The sequence below is a fragment of the Microtus pennsylvanicus genome, chromosome 10 (assembly GCF_037038515.1).
Source record: "Microtus pennsylvanicus isolate mMicPen1 chromosome 10, mMicPen1.hap1, whole genome shotgun sequence".
NCBI lineage: Eukaryota > Metazoa > Chordata > Mammalia > Rodentia > Cricetidae > Microtus > Microtus pennsylvanicus.
Window position 1 is genome coordinate 16,594,596 of NC_134588.1, and position 26,874 is coordinate 16,621,469.

Here is a 26,874-nt window from a genome sequence, read left to right on the forward strand (position 1 = left end):
TAAAGAGCTGCACATGGGAGTAAAGAGCTGCACATGGGAGTAAAGAGCTGCACATGGTAGTAAAGAGCTGCACATGGGAGTAAAGAGCTGCACATGGGAGTAAAGAGCTGCACATGGTAATAAAGAGCTGCACATGGGAGTAAAGAGCTGCACATGGGAGCATCCCTTGTACTTTCGGGGCTAGACAGGCAGCAGTGGAAACATCCCCGGGCTCGCTGTGGCCAGCCTAGTCTAATGGGTGCATCCAGACCAATGAAAGAGCCTGCTGTAAAAGGAAGGTGGACAGACAGACAGACAGACATACATGCATGCACTCTCAAACAATAAAGGAGTCTAGTAAAACCCTGATGTAGCCCCTCTGTGTGTGGAGTAGATGGGAGCTTCCCAGGCTGGACTGTTGAACTGAGTCACCCAGATTCAGAGGTTGACACAGAAAACTAGCTTTCACCCCCCAGGGAATAAAAGATAGTTCTCTTCTGGAGCCAAAGGGGGGTGACCCTGGCTTGAATCACAGATTTAAGTTACCCCAAATTCCCTGTTACGATATGAAAGAAGCCTCATGAAGCTTTTATAGTAACAAAACAAAGAAAGTCATGAATCAAGGCACACACACACACACACACGTACACACACATCTGTGGAGACATTAGGTGGCACAGGGGTTATAGACACATGGAGAACTCATGACTATAAGCCTTGGATGTTATCTGATGACTCAGCCTTTGGTTGGTGAATTCTTTTTTTTTTTTAAAGTAGTTTATCCTTGAATCAACTGTTAGTTACCGAACCCAGGAATGGATCAGATTGCCCAAATTTGCAAATGCCTACATGAAACTACAGGACTAAAGACATTTTTTTTTCAACTGCATGAGCAGTTGTGTGCTGTAGGGCAAAGGTGCTATCTGGTGGCATCCTTAGCTGCAGGGTTAGTGGAAAGTGGAGGCTTGCTAAAGTCTTCCCAATGGTTGTATCAGATCAGAGGTGGGCGGTGGATGGCTACTGGAGGGTTAAGGCTAGCCCCAGGACAGTGTGGTTCTATCTACAACATTCCAACTCTCCGCAACCCTGAAATTGTCGTCCTTCTGCCTTATTTAACTCCGAGGTAGCCTTATCCTGTTAACTTGGCAATACTGATTAGGCTGCAGAGGTTGACATAATGTTCTTTACAGAATGGTGTTTAGGCACAAAGTTCAGCCTTAGATTAAATCCGCTATACTTTGGGCCACTCCCCAACAGTGTTTCCAGTTCTGTGACAACCTGTGGCAAAATTAGGCAATGTTATGACATTGTACTTTCTGCATTTTTTTTTGTTTGTACTTTTTCATTCAACCAACGTTAAAACTTCAAACTGTAAAGGCAGCAGCCTCCGCCAGGAGAAGGGTACAGGCTTGCGCTCCCGTGATTGGTCATAGCTTCCATAGTAGGGGCCTGTGTAGGCCTAGATGGACAGGTCTTGGCTCTGTATGTGTGCACTGCACACACGGAAACTTTGCAGACATATTTTAGAGCAGAGAGCAGGTGAGGGGAAAGATGTTGTGGCGCTGTGTAACGCTCTGTGTGGACAGTAGATGGAGCAAGAGCTGCTTGCATGAGGCTGAGCAGGGCCTTGGAGGAGGAAGGAAGATGTGAGGAAACAATGGGGAGGCAACATGGGAGACCTGCGTCTGCTAGGGGTGGTGGACGAGCAGGAGAGGTGAGGCTGCAGACCCTACACCAGCAAGTGCTGAGGGCTGCCACTGACCCCAGACCAGGCGTGTCCCGAGTATGGGCAGAGGAAAGCCTTCATCTGTTTTTTCTTAAATGCTCGCATGCGATTTTATTCCTTTCCAAACTAAAATCTGAACCTCGATGTTTGCACTATACCTTCTGTTTTTGGGTGAGTTGATTTTGTGTTGTATTTGCTTTTTTTAAAAAAAAAAATCATAGTTTTGTTTGTTTTATGCAAAAAAAATAAACTAAGCTGGAATGTGTCTGTGCGCCTTTTAAATTTGAGGTTTTTGAAGTGAGTACACACTGCTGACATTATGTTTGGGTTGTGTTTGAAAGTAAAACACAGGTGCGATTTCAAGTCATTGCAGTAATGTTAGAGTCTGATTTGGACTTAGGAAATACATTGTTTGCAGGGATGTTTTAAGGTTTTCAGCTCGCAGTGTGGTTCCGAGATGTAGTTCTTGATATGAAGGTCAGTGAGTGCCCTTAAAGGTTTCCCTGTACTTACTATCCTAGCTTTCTGTTTATAGCATTAGTACAGCAGATAACATGAGCGGCCATAGTCAAAGCCTGGTGGGTTGTTTCTGGGTAAGGCATTTGAAATATTTTCTCCCAGCCCTCAGTAGCCTAAATCCTCTTTGGCGTTTTTCATAGAAGAATCCAACCAAGCACTGGAGAGAACGCTCAGTTGATAAAATGCTTGCCACATAGTCATGAGGGCCGGTGCTCAGTCCCAGCACCCATGTTGGTTGAAAGCCAGGTGTCAGGTTATGTTCCTGTAAACCCAGTGCTGGGCAGGCAGAGGCAGGAGAGCCCAGGGTCTCACCAGGCAACCGTTCGAGCTACACTGGTAAGCTCCACGTTCATCGAGAGATACTGTCTCAGAAAGAGTTAGAAAGGACCAAGGGAGGAGACATCCAGTGTTGCTTACCCAGCCTCTACATGCACGTGTGTCAAAAAATACACTTGTTGGGATTTACTGTGATTTCTGAATAGTAATTCTTTCTCACGACTTACAGGAGATACGGATTTAGTCGCCAGAGCAAAACGGAGAAGGTAAGGAAGACCTGGAGTGGGGGTGGGAGGAGGCAGCAGTTGTAGGCTGGGTAGCACGGGTCCTGCTGATCAAGCACCAGGCTGTAGGTAGGCAGGGGCCCTGGAGATGAACTGGCCACCTCTGTCCCCTGCTTGTCCATTTTGGTATTTCTAGCCTGCCAACAGAAGCATCCCAGAGCTACAGATCAGGGATAAGTCCAGCAGGCAGCTCACCAGCCCATGCCTGCCTAGCCTGCTCTGAAGCCGCTAGATTACCTGTTCTCTTTTGGCTGGGCCCCTGCTGGTTTTCTTCCATAGACTACGCCTCTGCACACTTGTCTTATTTCTGCTGAGTCTCCACCTCTGGCGCTCTGCTCTTTCCTCATCTTCCCTTCTAGGCTGAGGACAAGAAAACCACGCTTGCTACAGGGCTGTCGGCCACAGAGAAAACGGATGCTCATGAAGAAGATGAGCTTCAAGCAGCTGAGGAGGTGTGTGCTGCGTGGTGGCCCTCTGAGGTCCCCATGTGGGTCATTGGCGGGAGATGGGCTCCCATCCACAGCTCCCTCTCCAGCCGCCTTCCTCTCCTCACAGTTCCCTTTTCTGAGCTGTTATGAGGCTCACCAGTAGCCCACATTAAAGCATCAGCTCGGGTTCCACCACAAAGCCCCGGGCGGGCACCTGCTTCTGGGCACGGTCAGACCGCTCACCACTGCTCTCTTCCTCTTTCAGCAGCGCATTCAGACACTGATGACCAAGATGACTGCCATGGCCAGTGAGGAGGTGAGGCTAGGAGGGATGGAGGCCGGGCCAGGGGACACCATCTTTAGAGCCCTCTGTCTTCAGCAGTCCTGAGCCCTGCCGTTTTTGCAGGAAGATTTTTATAATGCCTAGCCTTGTCCTTAGGGCCTTCTAAGAGGGAGAGTTTAAGGCGACTGTTGGGGCGATATATCCCTGCAGAGGTGGCTAACTGGCCTCTAAGGAAGAGCAAGGTCAGTCCTGCTTCTCCATAACCATGGGAACCCATCTTCTTCTGAAACCAGCTATGTAGGAGATGACATCCTTGAGTTGCCAGGAAGCCCTCTCACAGGTCAAGGCTTTTCTGAAAGAATGATTAGCTATGCCCTTGGATGGGATCATTTATTTGACGATCAGGAAAAACCTGTGGGAATAAAGAAATACTTTAGGACCTATGGTTTCTTTTCTACTTCTCATCTATGAGTACCAGGCCTCGACATGGAGATGGAGAAGAAGATGGAATCCAAGGGTACCCAGGGCATGTAGGGAAGACCAGTGTCTTAAGGGAAGTTAGAAGGGTATCTGGGAGAGGAGGAAGATAGGAGGGCTACCCAGGGCCCAAGAGAAAGTTTGGTAAGGGTATTCAAGACACAAGTAAGGGGATGGTAGCATAGCCACTATGTGACTTAGGAGATGGAGGGGTGGCTTCAGGGGTTTCCAGGAACCAAGGAAACTAACGCAGCCAGCTGAGTGACTCAGGAGATGGAGCAGTGGCCCTGACTTCTGTTCTGAGTCTTGTGGATAAGTCAGTGGTCAAAGTGCAAGTCACTTCCCTGGGTCAATGCTGTGTATTTTGTAACCATACTCAGTTCTATGGTGGGCAAGCGTCCCTGAGGATAAACCTCCTTTGATTGCAGAGCCGTCTCACCGCAAGCTCCGTGGGTCAGATCGTGGGTCTCTGCTCTGCTGAGATCAAGCAGATTGTGTCTGAGTATGCAGGAAAGGTAGGTTGCCGCCTGCCAGAGCCTGGGGCTCAGGTCACACCCACAGCCTTACCCTCCTGCATCCTAGCTCCTTCCCTTTGTAACCGTGGAGTCTGGCTGAATTCATGAACCACATTTGTCAGAAGCACCAGCACCAGGCTTGACCATGCACAGTTGCCAGCGTTTGCCCATGAGCTAAATTCATTTTGTTGGGAGGGGTCCATGTTTTCTATAAATATTAAGGGGAAAAATATGTGTCTTGAAATAGCAATCTCATCTAGTATGTCGCATCTGCGGACCAGGCAGTCATCTTTCCCTCCCTGCCAGGCTGCTCGTAACACGGGCGTGCCTTGGCAAGTGGGCAGACAAATAGCGTTTTTGGCCATTTCGGAGATATGGCGAAAGTTTTTCTCGACTTTATTAAAAAGTGTGTATAAAGAACAAAACCTCAGTTGTATTTCAATGTTACTTTTTTTCTCCCATTCTAAGAAGAGGCAGAGGGACCTTAAATATTTCAGTGATATAGAATTGAATCATTTTTAAATAGTTTTAATTTTTATTTACTAATGTGTTTGTATGGGGAAGCAGATTATCACAGCATACATGTTGGGCTCAAAGGACAACTCTATGGGATAGGTTTTCTCTTTCTCCCTTTATGGGGTTCCAGGGTTGGACTTGAGAGGTCTGGCCCCTGCAGTAAGCACCTTTATGTGTTGAGCCAACTGGCCAGCCCAGTGAAGAGTCATTTTGCACATGCCTGAGTTTGGTGGCTGAGCCATGGCCTGGGTAAGGTCTCCCTTGTTTCATTTCCTGATGCGGTGATAACATCCTGCACAGGAGCAGCTCCCAAGAGAAGAGACTCACAGTTCCGGGTTACCGTCCACATTGCCGGGAGCCGTGTGAAGCAACTGGTCACACCACAGTCAAGAGCAGACAGCAATCAACTACTGCGTGAATGTGTTCAGCTCTCTCCTTTTTCTTCTGCCCAGTCCTAGCCCCTGAATTGCTGCCTGCATACTTTCCCCTCTTGATTAACCCCACTAAGGAATTCCCTCACCATCATGCCCACAGGAGCCCACAGGAATCTAGCCAGTTCCTCACTGAGACACCCTTCCTAGGGGAGTCTAGATCACATCTAGTTTGCATTACAATCAAGCACCAGATGGGTCTTGGGGCCTCATCCCTCCCTGGGCTGCCAGAGCAGTGTATTCTGTTTCTCTTGTCTCAAATCCTTTGGTAATGGAATAGTTCCTCTCTGCCCTCTGCACTTAGCCTTCGGTAGTGACTGTGAAGAGGGTGTGCTTGAGGAAGAGGCCTCCCTCGACCCTGATGGGGTCTCCAAGCCATGGCGCTTCCGAGCAGGACAGTGAATAGTAGCATGTCTAGGGTGGGCTGTCTTGTTTCCCCATCATCCATCCACATGTGTGCTTCTGAATGTGGATTTTCTTGTCCAGCTCTCAAGAACTCAAAGGTCCTGTGATCAGATTGTCATCAGAGATTGAGCCAGGAAACATTCCACTTACTGTAATGGTTCTATAAACTCAGCAGACTGCAATGCATAGTTGTAGAAAGAGGAATTAAGTCAGTGCCTAGAAGTGGCCTGGTCTCCTGTCTTTTTTTTTTAATTTTTTTATTTATTAAGGATTTCTGCCTCCTCCCTGCCACCGCCTCCCATTTCCCTCCCCCTCCCCCCGATCAAGTCACCCTCCCTCATCTGCTCGAAGAGCAATCAGGGTTCCCTGACCTGTGGGAAGCCCAAGGACCGCCCACCTCTATCCAGGTCTCCTAAGGTGAGCATCCAAATTGCCTAGGCTCCCCCAAAGCCAGTACGTGCAGTAGGATCAAAAACCCACTGCGATTGTTCTTGAGTTCTCATTCTTCCTCATTGTCCGCTGTCTTTGTTCTCCTAAGTGGCAAGGCTGAGTCTGTTGCAGTCCTAGATTGCTGTAATGATCCTTATCAACCTTTAACAGGGAAGGCAACTAGATGTGTTTCTGATCTGTGTGTGTCTGTGTTTCTGTGTCTATGTCTGTGTGCATGTGTGTATGTGTGTTTGTTAGTGTAGGACATGCATGTGCAGGCCAGAGGTTGAAAATTGCTTGTGGGAATTGGTCCTCTCCTCCCACGCTGTGAGTCCTAGGGTCTGAATTCAGGTTATCAGACTTGGCTGTAGGCATCACCTCCTGAACCAGCTCACTGGCCCTTAACTAATCTCTCTCTCTCTCCCTCCCTCCCTCCCTCCCTCCCTCCCTCCCTCCCTCCCTCCCTCCCTCCCTCCCTCCCTCCCTCTCTCTCTCTCTCTCTCTCTCTCTCTCTCTCTCTCGGTGGTGGGGAGGTTTCAACAGGATTTCTCTGTAGCTTTGGGACCTGTCCTTCAACTAGCTCCTGTAGACCAGGCTGGCCTCGAACTCACAGAGATCTGCCTGCTGCCTCTGCCTCCCAAGTTCTGATCTAATCTCATATTGGAATTACTACTTCATTGATTTCAGTGATTCTAATGTATAGATCTGTCCTGGTTTTCCATTTGTATTCACTTACCTTAATACTATTTGTCAAATATCTTTGTTTCGCTGTGACACACTTAAGTTGCACTCTGCTTTCGTCTTTTCTATCTAATTTAAAATACAAAGCAACCTGTGTTTTATTAGACTTCTCTTTGGTTCAGGTTTCATCATGAAACCTGCAGTTGCTGAGTTTGCTTGCTTCTTATTGCTCTGTCAGTGCCTCTAGCCAAAGACTGGTTGCCTTCAGATTGGCCTCCAGTTGTGGTAAGATGTGTTGGGTTTATTGCTGCTAGTGGTGAGGAAGGTCACACCTCAGACTCTGTGGTACACAGGAGGCATGCAGGAGCAGGGAAGCATGAGGCTAGCCCGTAAGTTAGACCATTTAAGGAAGGAAGGAAAGAAGGCAAGTGAGGGGAGGGGAGGATAGATAGGGGAGAGGGAGAAGAATGGAAAAGGAAAGGGGGAAGGACTCATCATGCTCGGGTTTGTGTTGGGCGCTTTGGGGAAGAGTCTGAGTGTGTGGGTCTTTGCTCTGTGTTCGATGTTAGAAGGAAGGGCCTGCAAACACAGCTCAAGCCCACTGCTTCGTTGTCCCCTGTCTCAGCACCTGGGTTGGCTTGAAACTGGGCTCTGGTGTTTCCTCTCTGATTGCTGCTGCCAGGATTGCTTATTTCAGGAGTAACACTGCTGTTTCTAGAGATGAGGGCGCAGTGCTCCAGAGACCCCGTTAGTCTTGGAAGAGCAGGAAGAGGCCGCCCTAATGCTGCTGCTCACCTACCGCTTGCCAACTAAGTCAGCCTTAGCCGATATCTCTGTGGGATCCTGATGGGGTCCTCGGGGGTTCTGTAGGTCTGACGGTGTAGATAGATCTGTCTTCTGGAAACACAGTCTGATGCCGTCTTTTGTAGGTAGTTTGTAACCTGTTAGTTCACAACTTTCCTTTTATGCGTGTGTATATGATGTGTGCACATATGTGCACAGCACACATGTGGAGATCAAATGACAACCTCAGGAGCCAGCATTCACATTCGACATGGTTTGAAGTGAGCTTCCCGTGTTTTGCTCTGTGCTGGCTTGTACAGGCTTGCTGTAGGAGTGCTGAATCATCCCCCGAGCCCAACATTTGTTTTCACTCTAAAAGATCATTTAATTCTTTCTCTTTTTACACTTTATTAATTTGTGTGCTTGTGTGTGCTCGAGGGGCGGGGGTGCCTGCCACTGCTTACATGTGGAGACCAAAGGCAACTTTCTCGACTTGGATCCTCCCCTCATGTCAGGCCTGGTGACAAGTGCCTTTACCCAATGAGCATCTCACTGGCCCAGGATGATTTGATTCTTCCAAGCTGTCTTCTTGCTTATGGCCTTCCTCTATCACCGTACTTACTTAGTCCTGTCTGCGCATGGACTACACTCCATTGTTTAGCTGAACAAGTCACTGAATACTACAAGTGTTGGTGCTGGGTAAAGAAGTGTACACTAGATCCCTTTTTCAGATGGAGAAAGTGTGGGTTATGGAGGCTCAGTCATTTCTGCACTCCTGTCCAACTCTAGAACATTCCTGGTTCAAATGTAGGACCATCTGCCTTAAGAGCAGTGGTTCTTGGCTTCCCAGTGTTGTGACCTTTAATACAGTTCCTCATGTTGTGGTGATCCCAGTCATAAAGTTATTTTCATTGCTACTTCATAGCTATAATTTTGCTACTGTTCTGAATCATAATGTAACTATTTTTAGAGATAGAATTTTGCCAAAGGGGTGGTGACCCACAGATTGAGAGCCATTGCTTTAAAACCTGTCTCCTTAGCCAGATGGAAGGTCACTGGGGGGAAGTGGAACTGTGTGTGCCGTCCATGGTTCTGACTCCCGAGTCTGCAGTGACACGTGCTTCCTCGGGCCAGCTCACCATGCCACCAGCTGCCTTGGGTGAGTGTGCTGGGAATGGACCACAGAAGTAAGGGAACCTGGTACAGCCTGGGCTCACACAGCAGCTCAAGGCTGCTGGGCGCTGAGGTTTCTTACTTTTCTTAACTTTTCTTATTACTATTATTAGTGTGTGTATGAGAGAGAGATAGGGGGCACGTGTACATGTTCTACATGTAAAGCCAGACAACAACTTTGTGGAGTTGGTTTTCTTTTTCCACTTTTAACTGGGCTGTGGGGATCAAACACAGCTCTTTGGGTTTGTATGGCAAGGGCGTTTTACCACTGAGCCATCTTCTTGGCCCACGGAAGCTATAGAAGGGGTAGCTAATGGTTTTTCGTGTCACAACAGAGCATTTTATAACATTCTCATGTAGCTATCTTTAAAATATAGCGTCTCAGTGCCAGAGAGATGGCTTATCCAATGCCACCAAGTCTGATAATCATGGTGGAAGGAGAAGGAGAAAACTGGCTCCCACAAGTTGTCTTCTGATCTCCATCCATGTGCACACATGCACAGCATCTGAGCCCGGGTGCTGTCCCCATCGTCATCTCATTGCTGTGTGGAAATGTGTTTTTAGGTCCTCAAGAGGTGTATTTATAGAAGGTATTTTTTCCCTAATCACTCTTGGAAGGCCCGCTACTCCTGACCTTTTGATTCTGTGTTCTGGCAGCTGGTCAGGAACTCGCCTGTGTCTTGAGAGCACCTTTGCCTCAGCAGATGATTAGACCTGGGGTTGGTCCAAGGGTACATATGCAAAAATACAAAGGAAAGAATCCTTCCCCATTGCTGCAGTGGCTAAGCACAGGTTTGCAGGTGCGAGTCACACATATACATACATACAATGATTTTTATGTTAGATATTCATAAAATGCATTATACTTACATTTTGACAAAACCATACATGTATATAATATATCTTGCTAGTTCACACCCCTCTCCCACTGAACCCTTCTTCCAACAAGCCCTCCTATCTTGTTTTGTGTTTTGCTGTTGTGTAAGTGTGTTCCCTCCTGCTGAGTTTAACCAAGGCTGCTTGGGTAAGCACAGATGAGGAGCATGGGCAGAACCTTCCAGTGGCTGCACAACTGAAGAAAGCGGCCTTCCCTCCCCCAGCAGCCATCAACTGCCAGTAGCTCCCTGGGTCTCCAGGTGAAGCCCCATGAACTCCTCCCCTCCCCAGGATGGAGAGTTGACCGGCTTGATCTTATGAGGATCTTGTGTCAATAGCCACACCATCTGAGTTGGTCTGGGAGACAGTTTCACGGCACTCCTTGCCATCTTTCTGTTCCTGTACTCTTGCCTCCTGTGCTCTCAGAGGCAGTGAGGTCGATGTCCCATGTAAGGCTGAGCACTCAGCAGTCACCCACGTTCAGTATTTTGCTCGGGTCACGTGGCAGTGTGAACTGGCTGGGATAGAATGCCTTTGGAGTTCTGTCGTTCACTCGCCTGTCCAGAGTGTGAGTGATGGCAACCCTGCTGCTGGAGCATGCAAGAGAGAGCCTTGTGTTGCCTGGCTCCCCTCTGGAGTCCTGGAGACTCGGGACTCATCATGGCCTTTGCCTGTGCTTACCATCTTTCTCAAGGTCTCGCCTGGGAGCCTGGCCACAGACTGTTTCAGTCATACCATGTCTCCCATATCTTTGTATCAAATCCTGAGCTATTCATCTCTGCTTGACAGGCTCAGGTCATTTATTTTCCCTTTAGGCCGTTTGTTGTATTCTGTTGTATTGGCGTAAATAAATGCAAGGCTGATATTAAAGAATATATACAGCTTTAATGTTTAAATAAACTTACAGAACCAAGGTTCCCGTGCAGCCATTTCACAGGAGGCAGGAAAAAGGGACTAGCCGCCTCCCGCATGCCCAATTTATCCGTATGCATTCACCCGAGGCAAACCTGCCCCCTAAAGGGGCTGGCTTAACCCTACATTCTGTGGTTGGCAGTGTACTGGGGACGGTGATTTCCCACAGGAGCAGGCTGCTGTCATGAAATTAGCACATGGTGCCTGGCACCCAGAGGCCCTCAGGACATCTGTGTACTAAATCTGATAGGATGGAGCCAGAAGGAAAACCTTAATGCTTTATCTGCCTGCTTGTGTCTCCTGTCTTCGTGTTATTTAACCGCCCTGGTTCTGTGGCTTGGCCACTGTTTCTGGGTTATGTATTAGAGCTTCTCAGGCAGTTAGTTCTAAAGACAACTCGGGGCCTCTGGAGATGGCTCAGTCACACAAGCGTAAGGACCCCGAGTCCGCATAAAAAGATGAGTGTGGTGGGTACATTTGTAACCTCAACCCTGGAGAGGAAAAACTGGGGGGACCCCGGGGCTCCCAGGCCAGACAGACAGCCTACGCTGATCAGTGACTCCAGGTTCCAGTGAGAGAAAACAGTGAAGAGCTCCTGAATGACACTCAGACTTAACCTGTGGCCTCCACACACGGGCATATATGTCCACTCATGTGCATGCATGTACACACACACACAATGTTAAAAAGAAACAGAATATGGATCAGGGAGAGTGGATGGTCACATTCCATGGGAACACCTCAGAAGATCACTTCCACACTGTTGTGTGCCCAGAGGACTGCAGACAAGGCAGTGAGAGACACTGACATCCTGACGTCCTGGTATAGAATTGTAGGTGCTCCTACACAAGTTGAACTGGTGTGTGTGTGTGTGTTTCAGTGTTAGCAGACCTGGTTTTCTTGTCTGTTCCTGCTGGCTTAGGGTTACAGTGCTCTGACTTCTCAGAGTGCTTGTGAGGAGTTTTCAAATTAAATGTACATGTTAGCGGTGGGTATACATGCCATGGTGAACACATGTGGATGTATGCACTCCTGTGGAGCTCAATAGGACAACTTACAGGAGTCTGTTCTCTCCTTGTGCTGTGTGGGTCCCGGGGATTGAAGTTGTATTGTCAGGCTTGGTGACAGGTATCCTTGCCCACTCAGCCCTCTCTCCAGCCTGCTTGTGAGTTTTGACTTCAGAGTCACCGAATTTCACTGAAATTTTTCTGGGGAAATTCTTGGAGGCTGAGGTTTGCAGCTCTGTTCTTCCAGGGAGGATCTAGTTTTGCTTCTCAGGCACTGGGGGACACCTCAGCACTGGTCCATTGTAGGGTCCTAACGAGCAGAAAATTCTGGTTTTGTCTGAGATAGGGTCTCGTGGAGCATAGGATGGCATCAACTCACTGTTTCTGAGGATGATTTTGAACTCCTGATCTTCCCGCCTCCATCTCCTCAGTGCTGGGATTGCAGGTGTGCACCACCACACTCGGCTCCTGGCTTGCAGTTCTGTAGGCATGCAGGGAGCATTGTGGATTTAGATGGCAGACCTCCAGGAAGCTGATCGTCTGTCTTTACAACATTTCATTGCATACATTTTCCTCTTATACTAATCCAAGACTAACGTGGGCCTTTGTTAACCTACTGTAAAATCAAAACTAGACATTACCAGGTTTTGGAAAAATACCTCAGGGAAGTAGCCACCTTCAGTGAAGGCATGTGCCTCCTAGATTACCACATTCACTTACATTTTGGCCTCCCAGAATTCCAGAGTGTTCTTCCTCGCTCATAGTTTTGTTTCAGGAGGGGAACTGAGCTGTACTTTAACATCTCTTTCCTTGATTTAACTGAAGGCTTACAAGATGCCGGAGACTGAAGTTCCCTAGATCACTATGGAGAACTGAGATCCCCATGTGAAGTGGTGTGCAGGGGTCCCCTTTCTCATCGTAGAGTCTCTGTTGTGGTAGGAAGAAGGGACTAATACTTCCTGAACCAGAAGAAATTTGGAGCTGGGGATGTAGCTCTGTGGTAGAGCGCTTCCCTAGCACGTGCAGTCCGGGGTTTGATCTCTAGCCCTGAAAAAAAGAGAAAACAGGGATGAAGGTTAATACATAGGTAACCTTCGGGGGGCTCATTCAATTCTGAAAGGATAGCGTTTTAGGTAAAGTAATCATTTCTTATTTCTCTTGGGTATTTAACATTTTTGAACTAGGCTAATGCCATCAAATGCCATTTAGAGCCGTCTCCCCTAAGAATGGGTGTCGTTTCTATCTGTCACATTAGAAAACATGAGATCTGCAGCAGACTGTCCTAATCCACACTGTGGTTTTACCGGCACGTTCTTAATCTACAGTTGTTGAACAAAATGAGATCCACACGTCAGCCCGTGCTCCTCTGTGGCACAGGGGTGTGTTTGTCGATGGCTGGCCTTTTTGGCAGATGCTGTATTTTGTAAATAGACTGTTAAGATGCCTGGGGCTTAAACTTTTTCCCATGGAGGGTTGGGTGTAAAGCTCCATCTTGTCTTCTGAATCTGACCAACTTTGTCCTCGTCACCTGCTCTCCCGCTGTAACTGTCCCTCAGCCACTGTCAGATGGGCTGCGCTGGTCCAGAGACCTGTTTCTGCTTCAATCTGGGTTTTCCTGCTCTTAGAAAGATAACTTGAAAGAAATAAAAGCTTTAGATTGTGTAATGAAAAGTATGTTTGAAAAGCAATCAGACTTCCATTGGCTCCTTGAGAACTCTCTTCACTCTAGCTCCAGAATAAAGTGCTTCGTTTAAGAGCGTCCCAGCTGGACAAACAGCTTCCTGAAGCGCCCGTCTAGACTCACAGGCTAGAATGGTGGACCTGCACATACGTGCACTTGTCACTGCACATGGACTAGAGAAGAGTGTCAGCATGGAGCTGGTCCTCAGAGTGAATTAATATGAAATGTAAGAAACTGCAGGGGCTAGACAGATGGCGCAGTGGGTAGGGTGCTTACCATACAGGCATGAGGACCTGAGTTCAGATCCCCACCATCCATTTCAAAAGTGAGATGCCGCTATCCACATCCATAACCCCCTCATGGGAAGAGGAGACTGGGAAGTCTCTGAGGCTACTGGTCATCCCAGCTAGCCAAGTCAGGGACCCCCGGGTTCAGTGAGAAACCCTGTCTCCAAAGAGAAGGTGGGAAATAATTGAAGACCCCCAAAGCCCGCTCCTGGCTTCCATATACATACATTCACACACGTGCATGTGACCCTCATGCACAGGTGCACATATACACACAAACATGAACACCTGAGAAAGAGAGAGTCCACAGAAGGTGTATTTTTATTTAGCACTAACAGATTTGAAAGCCCTTGTTTCTTGGAGCATATTCTAGTAAAGATATAACAGGGTTTTAAAAAGACTTCAGGGTTCTTCCTGTATGCCTGTATTTTCTCTCTGTTTATGTGATTCTCGTTGAGAGAGTGGATTGAGAGAGATCTTTTCCTTTCTTCCTTGATGTCCTGGTGGGCTCCCTCCATGTTCTTTCTCAGACACTGGGTCAGTTGTTGCATTCCAGTAACTTAGTAGATTACCAAGTGGATTAGTTGAGGTTCTCTAGAGGAACAGAGAGAGAGAGAGAGAGAGATCTCTAGGGCCCCTGCAGTTTCTTTAATCTTCATTTATAAAATATTAATTCATATTAATTAATTCAGGGTTCTGAGGACCAGATCCATGTTGATACATTTCTCTAGTCTAAGTGCAATGACAAATACACATATGTGCCGGTCCAGCTTACTAACCATTGAGTCATGTGCTTCAGGAAGCTGTCCAGCTGGGACTTTCAGGCTGGGGTCTGGCTAGTCCAACAATGACTATCTTCTAGTGGAAAGTCTAAGAATCCAATGAACAACTTCAGTCCATTGGGCTGGAAATCAGCTGGTCTTCAACATACATCAGAATGCCCAAAAAGTAGGCTTTAATACCATTGAAGGAATACTGTCTCTCCAGCCCCAAGTGTCTTCTGTTTCCTTCTGGACTGTCAGCCCACAGTATACAGAATGTTACCCCTGGCTCTTCACTGCACCCATACCCAGCCCACTGTTCCCAAGTTCCAGAATCATTAAACAGCAAAACAAACCAACAGAAAAACCTCCATGGTCTGTCAGTGGTGTAAATAATTCAGGGAAAGCCCTAGCCAAGATGCACAGTACTGATGCCTGTGCCGGCTCTCCTCCTCCTCTTGGCAGTCCTTTGTCCCAGTGCTGCACTTCCCAGACTTCCAGACCCGTGAGCACTGATGAAACATGCAGGGACTGTAAGTTACCCGATAGGTTTGCTACATTTGGTTAATCATCATTAGCCCTTCTAGAAAATGTCAGTCACTAACCCTGTGACACTACCCAGAAAGCTCTCTTTTACCTGCCTCCAGTTCTTACAGTCCCTGTGTCTGCTTGGCCTTCTCTGTCCCCAACCCCCCTCACTTGTCCATTTCCAGAGGTTTACTCCATGGCCTCTCTTGGCAACTTTCTCCTTCTTGTGCTTCTCGTAAGTCAGAAGAACAGACGTAGGAAATAGTTGAGAGTGGTCTGTGGAGGGCAGAGCAGGCGGACCTGCTGCTTGTTATACATGCTCGGAAATGACTAGACTCTGCAACTGTGTATTTATAAAATTTTAATGAAAGTGAATCAGTATATAGCTTTTTTCATTTTTATTACATGATTTATTTATTGTATGTGTTTACACATTTGCCACTCTGCACATGTGGCTATTAGAGGACAGCCTGTACCCATGGAAGTCTCCAGCCGAATGGGGGGGGTCTGACTCATCAGGTGTGGTGGCAAATGCTTTTACCCACTTAGCTGTCTCCAGTCTGTAACTCTTGATGTTTCCAGATGGTTTCATAAAGAAACCACTAAGACATCCTGTATCCCCGCTAAGACCCCCCACAGATGCTGTTGCCTGTTGCCTGGATGGTTTCAGCGTAACCATAGCTGGGCAGCCTATACCCATGCCTTCCCCTGCTCCCAAGCAGACTTTGATGACGTCAAACTTTCCCTGTCTGGATTTCGGTTCTGGGCAGGACATTGTAGATGCCCTGGCTGGGTGAGACCGGCTGCCCAGAACTGCCTTGCTCATACTGAGTATGGATGGACAACCTGAATGGATCTGAGTTCATTATCTGCCTTGGGTTTTCCCACAGCAGTCCGAGCTGTCTGCTGAAGAAAGTCCAGAAAAGTTAGGAACCTCCCAGCTGCATCAGCGGAAAGTCATTTCCTTGAATAAACAGATTCTGCAGAAGACCAAACATCTAGAAGAGGTGAGTGTTTTTAGAATTCCACTCGAGTTAATGAAACTTCTTCCAAGGGAAAGAATCGGAAGATGAATGCAGAGCCTTGTGGTAGACTGGTCAAAGGGGGCACTGGCTCAGGCACGCTGCAGCCTTCAGTGCTGTTTAGCTGCATGCATTTTTGTAAGTAAAGTTATGTGGATGACGTGTGCATGTGTGAGTGCTTGCGAGTATGTGGGGTACTTAGTGTACATACCTGTGCCTGATGGGCGTGCAGGAGCTAGAGACTTGCTTGAGAGTATGTGGGGGTACTTAGTGTACATACCTGTGCCTGATGGGCGTGCAGGAGCTAGAGACTTGCTTGCGAGTATGTGGGGTACTTAGTGTACATACCTGTGCCTGATGGGTGTGCAGGAGCCAGAGACTTGCTTGAGAGTATGTGGGGTACTTAGTGTACATACCTGTGCCTGATGGGCGTGCAGGAGCCAGAGACTTGCTTGAGAGTATGTGGGGTACTTAGTGTACATACCTGTGCCTGATGGGCGTGCAGGAGCCAGAGACTTGCTTGAGAGTATGTGGGGTACTTAGTGTACATACCTGTGCCTGATGGGCGTGCAGGAGCTAGAGACTTGCTTGTGAGTATGTGGGGTACTTAGTGTACATACCTGTGCCTGATGGGCGTGCAGTAGCTAGAGACTGTTGTTGGTGTCTTCCTTAATCACTGTCCACTTAATTTTCTAAGGCAAGGTCTCTCTGAGCCAGCTTGGCTTGTCTAGCTAGCTAAATTGCCAGGGATATCCCATGTCTCTGCCTCCTAAGCACTGGAATTAGAGGCAAGTTGCCACGCTCACCTAGCTTTTCACATTGACCCTGGGGATCCAGTCTTCTGTCTTCAGGACTGCATGGTAGGCACTTTGATCACTAGCCCTCTCCCCATCCCCATGAGTTAAGTTTCACTGGAACAGCTAAACACATTTCCTCTCCTATTTTTCTGTGACTGCTTTCAAGCTACTATAACAGCGTTGAGTAGTTGTGGTGGAGACCAAACAACACACAATGCCTAAACTGTGTACTGCCTGGTCTCTTATAGGTAAAGTTTATCAACCCCTGTCACGGAAAATGCAGGGCAAGGCAGGAGAGATGGCAGCTATCAAGAGCTCTCGTTGCTCTTGCAGAGGACGTGAGTTCTGGTTCCCAGCACCCACAATTGCAGCCCACAGCTGGCTGTAACTACAGATTTTTTTTTTTTTTGAGACAAGTTCTCTTTACATCTTTGTCCTGGAATAACTCTGTAGACCAGGCTGTCCTTGAACTCTCAGAGATCCATCTGTCTCTGCCTCCCAGGCATTGGGATTAAAGGCTGTGCTACCACACCTTGAAGTCACAGAGTTCAATCTACCTCTGCTTCCCAAGTATTGGGATTAAAGGTGTGTACCACCACACCCAACTACTCTGTTTCTTTCTTTCTTTTTTACTTTTAAGAACTTTAACCTTTAGCCTACATAGATTTTTTAACACATAGTAAACCATTTAGACATTTTCTTCGACTTTGAATCTTTCTTTTACTGTATATGTCTCTTTTGTGACCACAAGAGTCTTTAATTTACTGAGCAACATGGGTAGGATTAAAGCCATGTCTTTGGTGGCTGGATCCAGCCCATTCCTTAGGTTTCCAGCCTCATGGCGGAGGTACCAGCTGTAGCCATTTTTATTGCCACAACTCTATGGTGTTTGAAGGTCCCTGCCAGCAAGCAAGCTGCAGCACTGCACTCAGAAAACACACTCAAACACTCTGTAGTCAGATCGCCTGCCTGAAAGAGTCAGAGTTTGCCCTGGCAGTACGGACCAGAACACCAGCATTTTGAAACAGCCACCAGGTCAGACATGCTGAATCTTTCCCGGCAAGACTGGTGCTACACAGATTACTAAATATGGGTTAGGCAAGATAAGTCACCACCTTGTGGTGCTACACACATTAATAGAAATGGGCCAAGCAGTGTTTATATGAATACAGTTTGTGTGTTGTTATTTTGGGGCATAAGCTAGCCAGGCGGCCAGGAGCTGGGTGGCAGGAACGCTGCCTGTAGCTCCTACTACAGAGGTCTGCGTGGAGATGTTGAGGAACCAGGTGGAGGCTTAGGAAGCAACATAAGCAAAGATGAAGGGAGGAAGAGTTGGCCAGCTCCTTCCTGTCTGATGGTTGAGGAGTCTTGAGTGAGGTGTGCAGTGGGCAGACCGATAACGGAGCACCTTCCAGGTCCATGTTAGGACTGTGGAAGCCACAGAGGACTGCAGCAGGGTCGTGGCATGCCACTGCCTGTTGGTGTGTATGATGTGGGATATGGGCAGAGGCTCAGGGAGTCCCAGACCTTCAGAAGACGGGGCAGTAGGTGAGCTGGTGATGGCAGGAGTGGGAGAAACAAACCATTGTTTCCCGTTTATTTCTGAGAGCAGTGCACATATGTCATGGAAGCCAGTAGACAGTTGGCTGGGTTCAGTTCTTCCCATCTACCAAATGGGTCCTGAGGGCTGAACTTGGATGATCAGACTTGGTGGCCAGCACCTTACAGCCTGAGCTGTTCCACCAGTCCCAAATGATCTTTTTAAGAGAGCTATTGGTCATTTATAGGTCTGGTGACAGGTGGGACTGTTTTGGAAGACCTTCATATATTCTTTTAGGAAAGCAGACCATAAAGAAGGCAGGGAGTGACTTAGGAATAGTCTTTGGATGATAAAAGTCTGCATGCCTGCTGGGGACATGGCTCAGTTGGTAAAGGGCTGGGTGCAAGCATGACATCCCAAGCTCAACTCCCCAAGACCCATTTGGAAAGCCTGGCATTCAGTATATAATCCTAGGAATGGGGAGGTGCCCCCCATTGGTCTATGGGTGGAACTCAGTGGAAGACTCCATGTTATTCCACATGGAACCCCAGGTTAACTCCCTAGCACCAAAATAAGTAAACATAGAACTGTTTTAAAAATAAAATGGAAGTCCTGCAGTTTAAATGTTTCAGTCCTTCTGGTCTTTACCTCCTCACTGTAAAAGGAGGATCCCATCGCTGTCTGGATTGAGAAAGGGATTCCATTCAAGCAAATGTCCTTTCTCTCTCACACAGCTGCAAACGAATCACACCAGCCTCCAGGCCAAGTACAGTGACATGAAGAAGACACTGACAGAGGTAAGCATCTGTCCCCTCCTCCCTTACTGTGACCTCAGGGCCCACAGCCTCCTCTCCTGGGTCAGATCACAGCGGTGTGGATAAACTGATGGTGTGGGTCAAGCACCACCGTGAAACTCCCTTCCCCTGCTGTGACCAGACTCTGAGGCTGGCTTCCTGCCACCGCAGCTGATGAGCAGCGTTCCTCTGGCAGCACTGGACAGACATGACCATGCTGGGCTCTCTCATGACACAGACCTAATCTGCATTTCTATGAAGCCTGCCCTTCCAGGTAGACTAATGTGATGAATGCAGGCTGCTTTTGCCACTTCAGGGAAGTGGAAGGTGGCAGACAGGTGGTGACGGCAATGACTCCCTTGGAGACAACCACACAGCCACCCCAGGAAAGCCAGAACTGGCTGCCGCATCAGTGGCGTGGGCTACCAGCTGTAATCTCTCTGGTTCACAATCCAGTTCCCTAGATGGAAGCCCAGTTCCTTTTTAGATGAATACTGTCTTCCTAGGTCCCTGGTATAAAGTATATATTTCTTTATAATTGTTTTTTAGTCGTGTCCACTTGTAAGCTGACCCACCATGTTTTTCTGTCTTCGGATGTTTGAGGACTCTTGGTTATACATTCATCTGGTTTAAATTTCCTCTCACCAATGCTCTGTACATGCTACAGCTACTTGGCTTGTTCCTGTGACAGAACCCATGACAAGAAGTAGCTTTAGGAAGGGAAGGCTTTAGTCTGGCTCGCAGCTGAAGTATGCAGTCTTTCATGGTGGAGAAGGCAATGCAGCAGGAACCTGAAGCAGCTGGCCCCAGCACACACAGTCAGGAAGCAGACAGATGAATGCCAGCGCCCAGCTCATGTTCTCCTTTTCTGCAGTTTAGACGCCAGCCCAAGAGGTGGCGCCTCCCACTTGTAGGGTGGACTTTCCTAGAGGCTGGACTGCCCTGGCTGATCTGTCACAGGTATGCCCAGAGCCTGTGTCTGGTGGCTCTAGATCCTGTCAAGCTGACAGTATGAACTCACAGCAGCTCGCTTCCACTGTTTCTCTGGACAGGTGCTGCCTTCTCTGTGGTAAATCAGCTCCTGGCAACAGACACTCAGAGCTGAGGAGCTTCCCGTTCTCTTTGCTCTTGCCGGCCATCTGGGGCCCTCAGATGGTCTCCTGTGTAACTGAGTCAGGCTTCATTGCTTTGTCAACCTCGCTCCTCTGATCCAGGCCTCAGGCCCACAAGCCATTCTTGTCACCCACGCCGGTTAGTTCTCCATAGCTGTCTTCTGTCTGTTCCCATCTGCCAACCCTCTGTCTTGTCCCGTGAGTTAACCTACTTCCATGTTGCGGCATCATAGCCTGGATTATTTCGAGACTTGAGGTGAGCAGGGCTTGATCTAACACTGCCGTTTTCAGCTAGGAACTTCTGAAACTTGATTTGTTTTGTTTTGTTTTGAATACGTCACATGCTCACATGGTTCAGAAACTTGCAAAACACAAAATGTGAATTCCTGTAACCCGCCATCTCTCTGCCCACTGCAGGGTGATGATTACAGCCAGGATCTTCTGAGTCTAAAGGACTCTTTTATGGTTACATAGCAATTATATTCTGCTTGCTTGTGCGCATTTCCTCTGAAAAATGTCTATGTATTGGTGGGGGGGGGCTGGTCTGGTAAGCGTGCCACAGTGCATGTGTGGAGGTCAGAGGACAACTTGTGGAAGTTGGTTCTCTTCTACCGTGCAGGGTCCAGGAACTGAACTCAGATTTTGAGGAGTGGCAGCAAGTGCTGCTCGTGAGCCATGTCATCAGCCCACGTGTGTATATTTCTTCAGGTGCTTGGGAGTTCACTGTGTTCATGACATTAGACCTTATTTTCTAGATCATTGTAAAAGAGATACTTAAAAAAAATAACAGTAGATGGGTTGGGGAGATGGCTCAGTGGGTAAAGTGCTCGCTGCGTGAGCATAAGGACCTATGTTCAGGACCTGATTATCCTCGAAGCAGCCTGGCATGGTGGTGGCACTTGTAAGCCCAGCCCTGAAACACGAAGGTGATGGATCCCAGTGGCTTACTGACCGAGTAGGCTAGCAGTACCTTGACTTTTTCTTTCAGTGACAGATCACTTAAAAGATAAGGATGAAGAAGCAAAAATTGAGAAACCTCAGGACCTGAGCCTCTACCTCCACATACACGTCTCGCACTAGCAAGTGCTCGCTCACATGACACACACAAAAGCATATTTCTGTGCATTAAAATCTGTGTTTTCTTAAAGACTTTTTCATTTGCTAAATCAAAAGAAGGTTAAATATTGGCTTTAGAGTTTCTATTGCTGCGGCAAAACACCATGACCTAAAAGCAAGTTAGGGAGGAAAGGGTTTGTTCAGCTCGTGCTTCCACATCACAGGAAGTCAGGACAGGAACACAAGCCAGGCAGGAACCTGGAGGCGGGAGCTGATGCAGGGACCCTAATAGGGTCAATAGGATGATGCTTACTGGCTCACTTCCCATGACTTGCTTAGCCTGCTTTCTTATAGAACCCAGGGCCAGCAGCCCAGGGATGGCCCCGCCCACAGTGGGCTGGGTCCTCCCCCATTAATCACTAATTAAGAACATGCCTTACAGTTGGATCTTATGGAGGCATTTTCTAAATTGAGGCCTTTCAGATGACTCTAGTTTGTGTCAGGTTGACATAAAACTGGGAATATAGCATTCAAGAGGCTGGGAAGCTTTAACCCTACCATGACAGTGCTGATCTGATAGTTTCTCTCGCTTTCTTTCCCTCCCTCTCTCTCCTCCCCTCCTCCTCCTCTGTACCACCTTGGGCTTTCCCACCTCTCCTGCTGCTCTGTGAAGTCTTCCTCAGTGTTTCCATAGCCAGTGCAACATTTAGCAAATTATGGTTCTGACCTCGCTCCTGCATCTCCCCCTCCATCCCATCTGTTTTTCTCAGTGCACAACCAAAACCAGTGGTTCAGTCATCTATCCCAAGTGGCCAAGTGAGCCAGGGATGGGACTGGGTCATGGAGCACGCCTTTTTTTTTTCTGTTAAGTCTCTGTAGCCAATGATGCCTCTGTTCTTTCTTGCAGCTGAAGAATCATGGTGAGAAACTAGACAAAGAACAGGCAGCCCTGGAGAAATTAGAAGCCAAAGCCGACCCAAGGTAAGGGGTTTCGGCAGGTGCTATTAGGCCTTTGACGAAATTGACTGCAGGGTCTGAGGCTTGATTTATCTGATTAAGGGACAGAATAGCCAGAGGTCATGGGCTGGGGCTCCACTTCCATTCAGATAATGTCACATGACCATCCAGAAGGGACCAGCAGTCACCCTGATGCTCGCTGAAATTCTTGGACCGCACTGAGTCACCCACCATCCCTTCAGCTCTCCTTGTGATCTAAGCATTGGTGTTCTGGTTTTAAAAACAGTGAAACAGAACTGGGAGCTTAGTGGCTAAAGTGCTTGCTTTTTAAGCATGCGAACCTAAGTTTGATGTCTCTCATCCAATCTGAAAAGGCTGGGTATGGTGGTACATGCTTGTTATCCTAGAGCCAGGGAGGTAGAAACAAGGTCCCTGGCACTTGCTGGGCCAGCCAGTCTAAACTACCTGGCCAGTCTCTGGCCAGTGAGAGACCCTGTCTCAAATCACAAGGAAGAAAAGCTGCTGAGATCCCTCTGTGGGGCAAAGTGCTTACTGTGCAGCCTGACGACCTGAGTTCAGTTCCTGGAGCCACATGGTAGAAGGAGACTCCCACGCCTGCTGCACAAGCGCACTCCTCACACATACCAAATAAATATAATACAATAGGTTTTAGTTACAAAAAAAAAAACCAGGGGCTAGCACCTGAAGAAGAGCATTTGAGACTGTCCCTGGCCTCCGCATGAATGTGCACATATATGCGCACAAGTGTGCACACGCACAGAGTTTTTACCCTGAGCACAACTGAATAAATGTGTACCACTGAAGCTCATTGACATCTCCAGAGCTGACCTTCACATTCTAGAATCCTGTCCTACGTGTTTTGTCTCCTCCTGGGCTTGAGGGTCCAAATGCATAATCAGAAATGGAAATCCTGACTGTTTGTGGCTCTCCCATTACACCCTTGGGAAAAACAAAGGAATTTAAGAAGGAGCGCCTTGTAGTCTTGATGTGGCTTTATTCTCAGTTTGTAAAAGCAGATGGTAATGGCCTGCCCTGTGCCCTTGGCCTTTCCTCCTCAGCATTCTCCAGAGCCTGAGAGCCCTCGTAGCCATGAATGAGAATCTGAAAAGCCAGGAGCAGGAGTTTAAGGCGCACTGCCGGGTAAGTGCTGCATGGCATTGGTGGACAGGCAGAGCTCTGCCGAGGCGCTTGGCTTCCCTCCCCTGTGCTCTGGGGCCTGCAAGCCAGGGCAGTGCAGTGTAAGCTGCCTCAGGCTGAGGAGGTGACTATGGGGAAGGTGCTTTCTGCTCTTGCAAGCCCAGGAGAAAGAGCTCTTTCCCAGGGAGGGACGAGCTTGCCAGTGAGAGCAGAGTGCCTGGTTCCCTGTTGGCTTTTGTCCTGGCACACACTAGTGAAAGTAAAGATGAAACGTCTCCATTGAATACTTAAACTGGGCAGGTAAGATGGCTCCGCAGATAATGGTGCTTGCCACCAAGCCTGACAACCTGAGCTCAGTCCCTGGGATGCTCACTGTGGAAGAAAAAAAAAATTACCCCATAGGTTGTCTTCTGACCTCTACACATATGCTGTGGTGCACATATGAGCGTGAGTGCACACATGCAAATACACACCAGATACATGCATGTGTCCACATACGTGCACACAAACACAAACGTAAAAACAAACCACATATGATGAAGTTAACAGTTACCTTCAGTCATTAGCTTACCCGAGCTTTGTAAAAGTTCACCTTGCTTTTCCAGGAGGAGATGGCTCGTCTGCAGCAGGAAATCGAGACCCTGAAAGCTGAGAGAACACCAGGCGACAAGGTAAAGGCTTCAGGTAGCCCTCCGTACCATCAGCTGCTTTCTGGCTGGGAAGATTGCAGCAATTCGGTGCCGTGACTCTTCCTGGGGAGACATGAAGACAGCCATTCACTCCAACCAAAAAGGGCACTGCCAGGCTGAAGGAGGGCTTCTGTCTAAATCCAGTTTGGTGAACAAAATATGTTTATTGGGGTTAGTTAGAGGGGCTTGGGTGTCACAGTCGGCTGCGCAAAGCCTGCAGCAGTGCCGAGAGACTCACTTCAGTCAGTAGCTCACCTCACACGGCTTGAGGAGGGGAGGCTCTCATGAGCCTCTCTTCCCACATGATGGGCTGTTAAAAGGTCTGATCATGTGAGGGTCTTATGCTGCCCAACCCTGCTACTCTGTTTAAAGATGACAACAGCTACAACAAGCCCGGAGTAGATGGCCATGCCCCTAGCACCAACCATTAATCATGTTCCCAAAGCACTGCCAACTTCCTGAGCTGGGTCTCTGAATGTACAGTCCCCAGGGTTGGTGAGAGCACCTGCTACTCTTGCAGGGCACGCATTCCCTTCCCAGTATGCACACGGCGACTCAGCCTCCTCTAACTCCAGTTCTGGTGTCTGATGATCTAGGTGGTGCACAGCATACAATGCAGGTGAAACCACTCATACATAAAATAAAAATAAATATTTCCTGTTTTAAAAAAGGCCACGCATGGCTGAAAGAGCCAATAGCCCTATCACTGTAGTGGATGGTGTTAGGAAAAAATCCTAACACGGCCGGCGCAAAGAAATCCAATTAGGTCAGATTAAATCAAATTAAATGCCCATGTTTTATTAAGTAGTGGTGCTCTTAGCTAGCCGAGAGCATGGCAGGGGAGGCAGAAAAGGGGTGAACACATGCAAACCTGGAACCACATGTTCCTTCTCTGTGAGCCCACTTAAATACCCTGTGGAGTGGTCCTGACCCTTCCCCAGGGAGAGGTCAAGACCGGGCATGCTGGGATTTGGAGTCCAGAGCAAGGCAACTCCCAGGTCAGGGGGCTGGGATGGATGTCAGGGACTGGGGTTATGCTCCCAATTTAACAGATGGGGATGGGGATTTGTGGTGCTTTCTGACTGTCGGCCTTCTTTCAGGTCCAATCTACAACTCTGTCTCGAGAGAATAAGGCAGAGAAATAGAGCAGAACACTGGACACCTTCCTCCAGCCTCTACACACGAGTATACCTTAACACATATCACACTCAACACACGAGTATACCTTAACACATATCACACTCACCACACGAGTATACCTTAACACATATCACACTCAACACACGAGTATACCTTAACACATATCACACTCAACACACGAGTATACCTTAACACATATCACACTCAACACACGAGTATACCTTAACACATATCACACTCAACACACGAGTATACCTTAACACATATCACACTCAACACACGAGTATACCTTAACACATATCACACTCAACACACGAGTATACCTTATCACATATCACACTCACCACACGAGTATACCTTATCACATATCACACTCACCACACGAGTATACCTTAACACATATCACACTCAACACACGAGTATACCTTAACACATATCACACTCAACACACGAGTATACCTTAACACATACCACACTTACCACACGAGTATACCTTAACACATATCACACTCACCACACGAGTATACCTTAACACACACCACACTCAACACACGAGTATACCTTAACACATATCACACTCACCACACGAGTATACCTTAACACCTATCACACTCAACACACGAGTATACCTTAACACCTATCACACTCAACACACGAGTATACCTTAACACATATCACACTCACCACACGAGTATACCTTATCACATATCACACTCAACACACGAGTATACCTTAACACATACCACACTTACCACACGAGTATACCTTAACACATATCACACTCAACACACGAGTATACCTTAACACATATCACACTCAACACACGAGTATACCTTAACACATACCACACTTACCACACGAGTATACCTTAACACATATCACACTCACCACACGAGTATACCTTAACACATATCACACTCAACACACGAGTATACCTTAACACATATCACACTCAACACACGAGTATACCTTAACACATATCACACTTACCACACGAGTATACCTTAACACATATCACACTCAACACACGAGTATACCTTATCACATATCACACTCACCACACGAGTATACCTTAACACATATCACACTCAACACACGAGTATACCTTAACACATACCACACTCAACACACGAATATACCTTAACACACACCACACTCAACACAAATTGTATTTCTCAACTTCTCCTGTAATTTTCTTGGATTTTTTTGATTTTGTTTGTTTTCTCAAGATAGGGTTTTCTCTGTGTAACAGTCCTGGGACTTGTTCTGTAGAACAGGCTGGCCTTGAACTCAGAGATCTGCCTTTCTTTGCCTCCTGAGTGCTGCGATTACTCCCACCAATTTCCTTAGGTCTTATTCAAGTGATTCCTTCAGCCAAAGGTCCAAAACTCTGATCCCTCCCTTCATAACAAATGTCTGAGCTCCATTTCCCACTTAGCCTGTCTCTTTAAATTTTCTCCACTTTGCCTTGAGTAGCTGGAGTTATGGCCTGGGCCATCAGACCCTGTGGATCTCTTGGATTTTGTTTTTTCTTACCACACTTCATTCAAAGCCTGCCTTCTCCCCAGATGTGGGGTGGTCATGTCCCTGGAGCCCACTCACTGAACCTGCCCTGCCCTTGTAGCAGGGGGAATGGGAAGGTCAGGGAAGGA

General features: G+C 47.8%; 1 protein-coding gene across 3 annotated transcripts in view; it reads left to right on the top strand.

The window, feature by feature from the left end:
* Nucleotides 1-26,874, top strand: part of Ccdc93 (CCC complex scaffolding subunit CCDC93) — a 78,440-nt gene that overhangs the window by 28,598 nt on the left and 22,968 nt on the right. For all 3 annotated transcript variants that reach the window (XM_075987756.1, XM_075987757.1, XM_075987755.1), the window contains 9 exons: nt 2,730-2,766; nt 3,144-3,236; nt 3,478-3,528; nt 4,401-4,487; nt 15,848-15,964; nt 19,051-19,113; nt 22,186-22,259; nt 23,315-23,396; nt 23,999-24,064. In XM_075987756.1, coding sequence (XP_075843871.1) covers nt 2,730-2,766; nt 3,144-3,236; nt 3,478-3,528; nt 4,401-4,487; nt 15,848-15,964; nt 19,051-19,113; nt 22,186-22,259; nt 23,315-23,396; nt 23,999-24,064 — 670 coding nt within the window. The remainder of the gene's footprint in view (nt 1-2,729; nt 2,767-3,143; nt 3,237-3,477; nt 3,529-4,400; nt 4,488-15,847; nt 15,965-19,050; nt 19,114-22,185; nt 22,260-23,314; nt 23,397-23,998; nt 24,065-26,874) is intronic.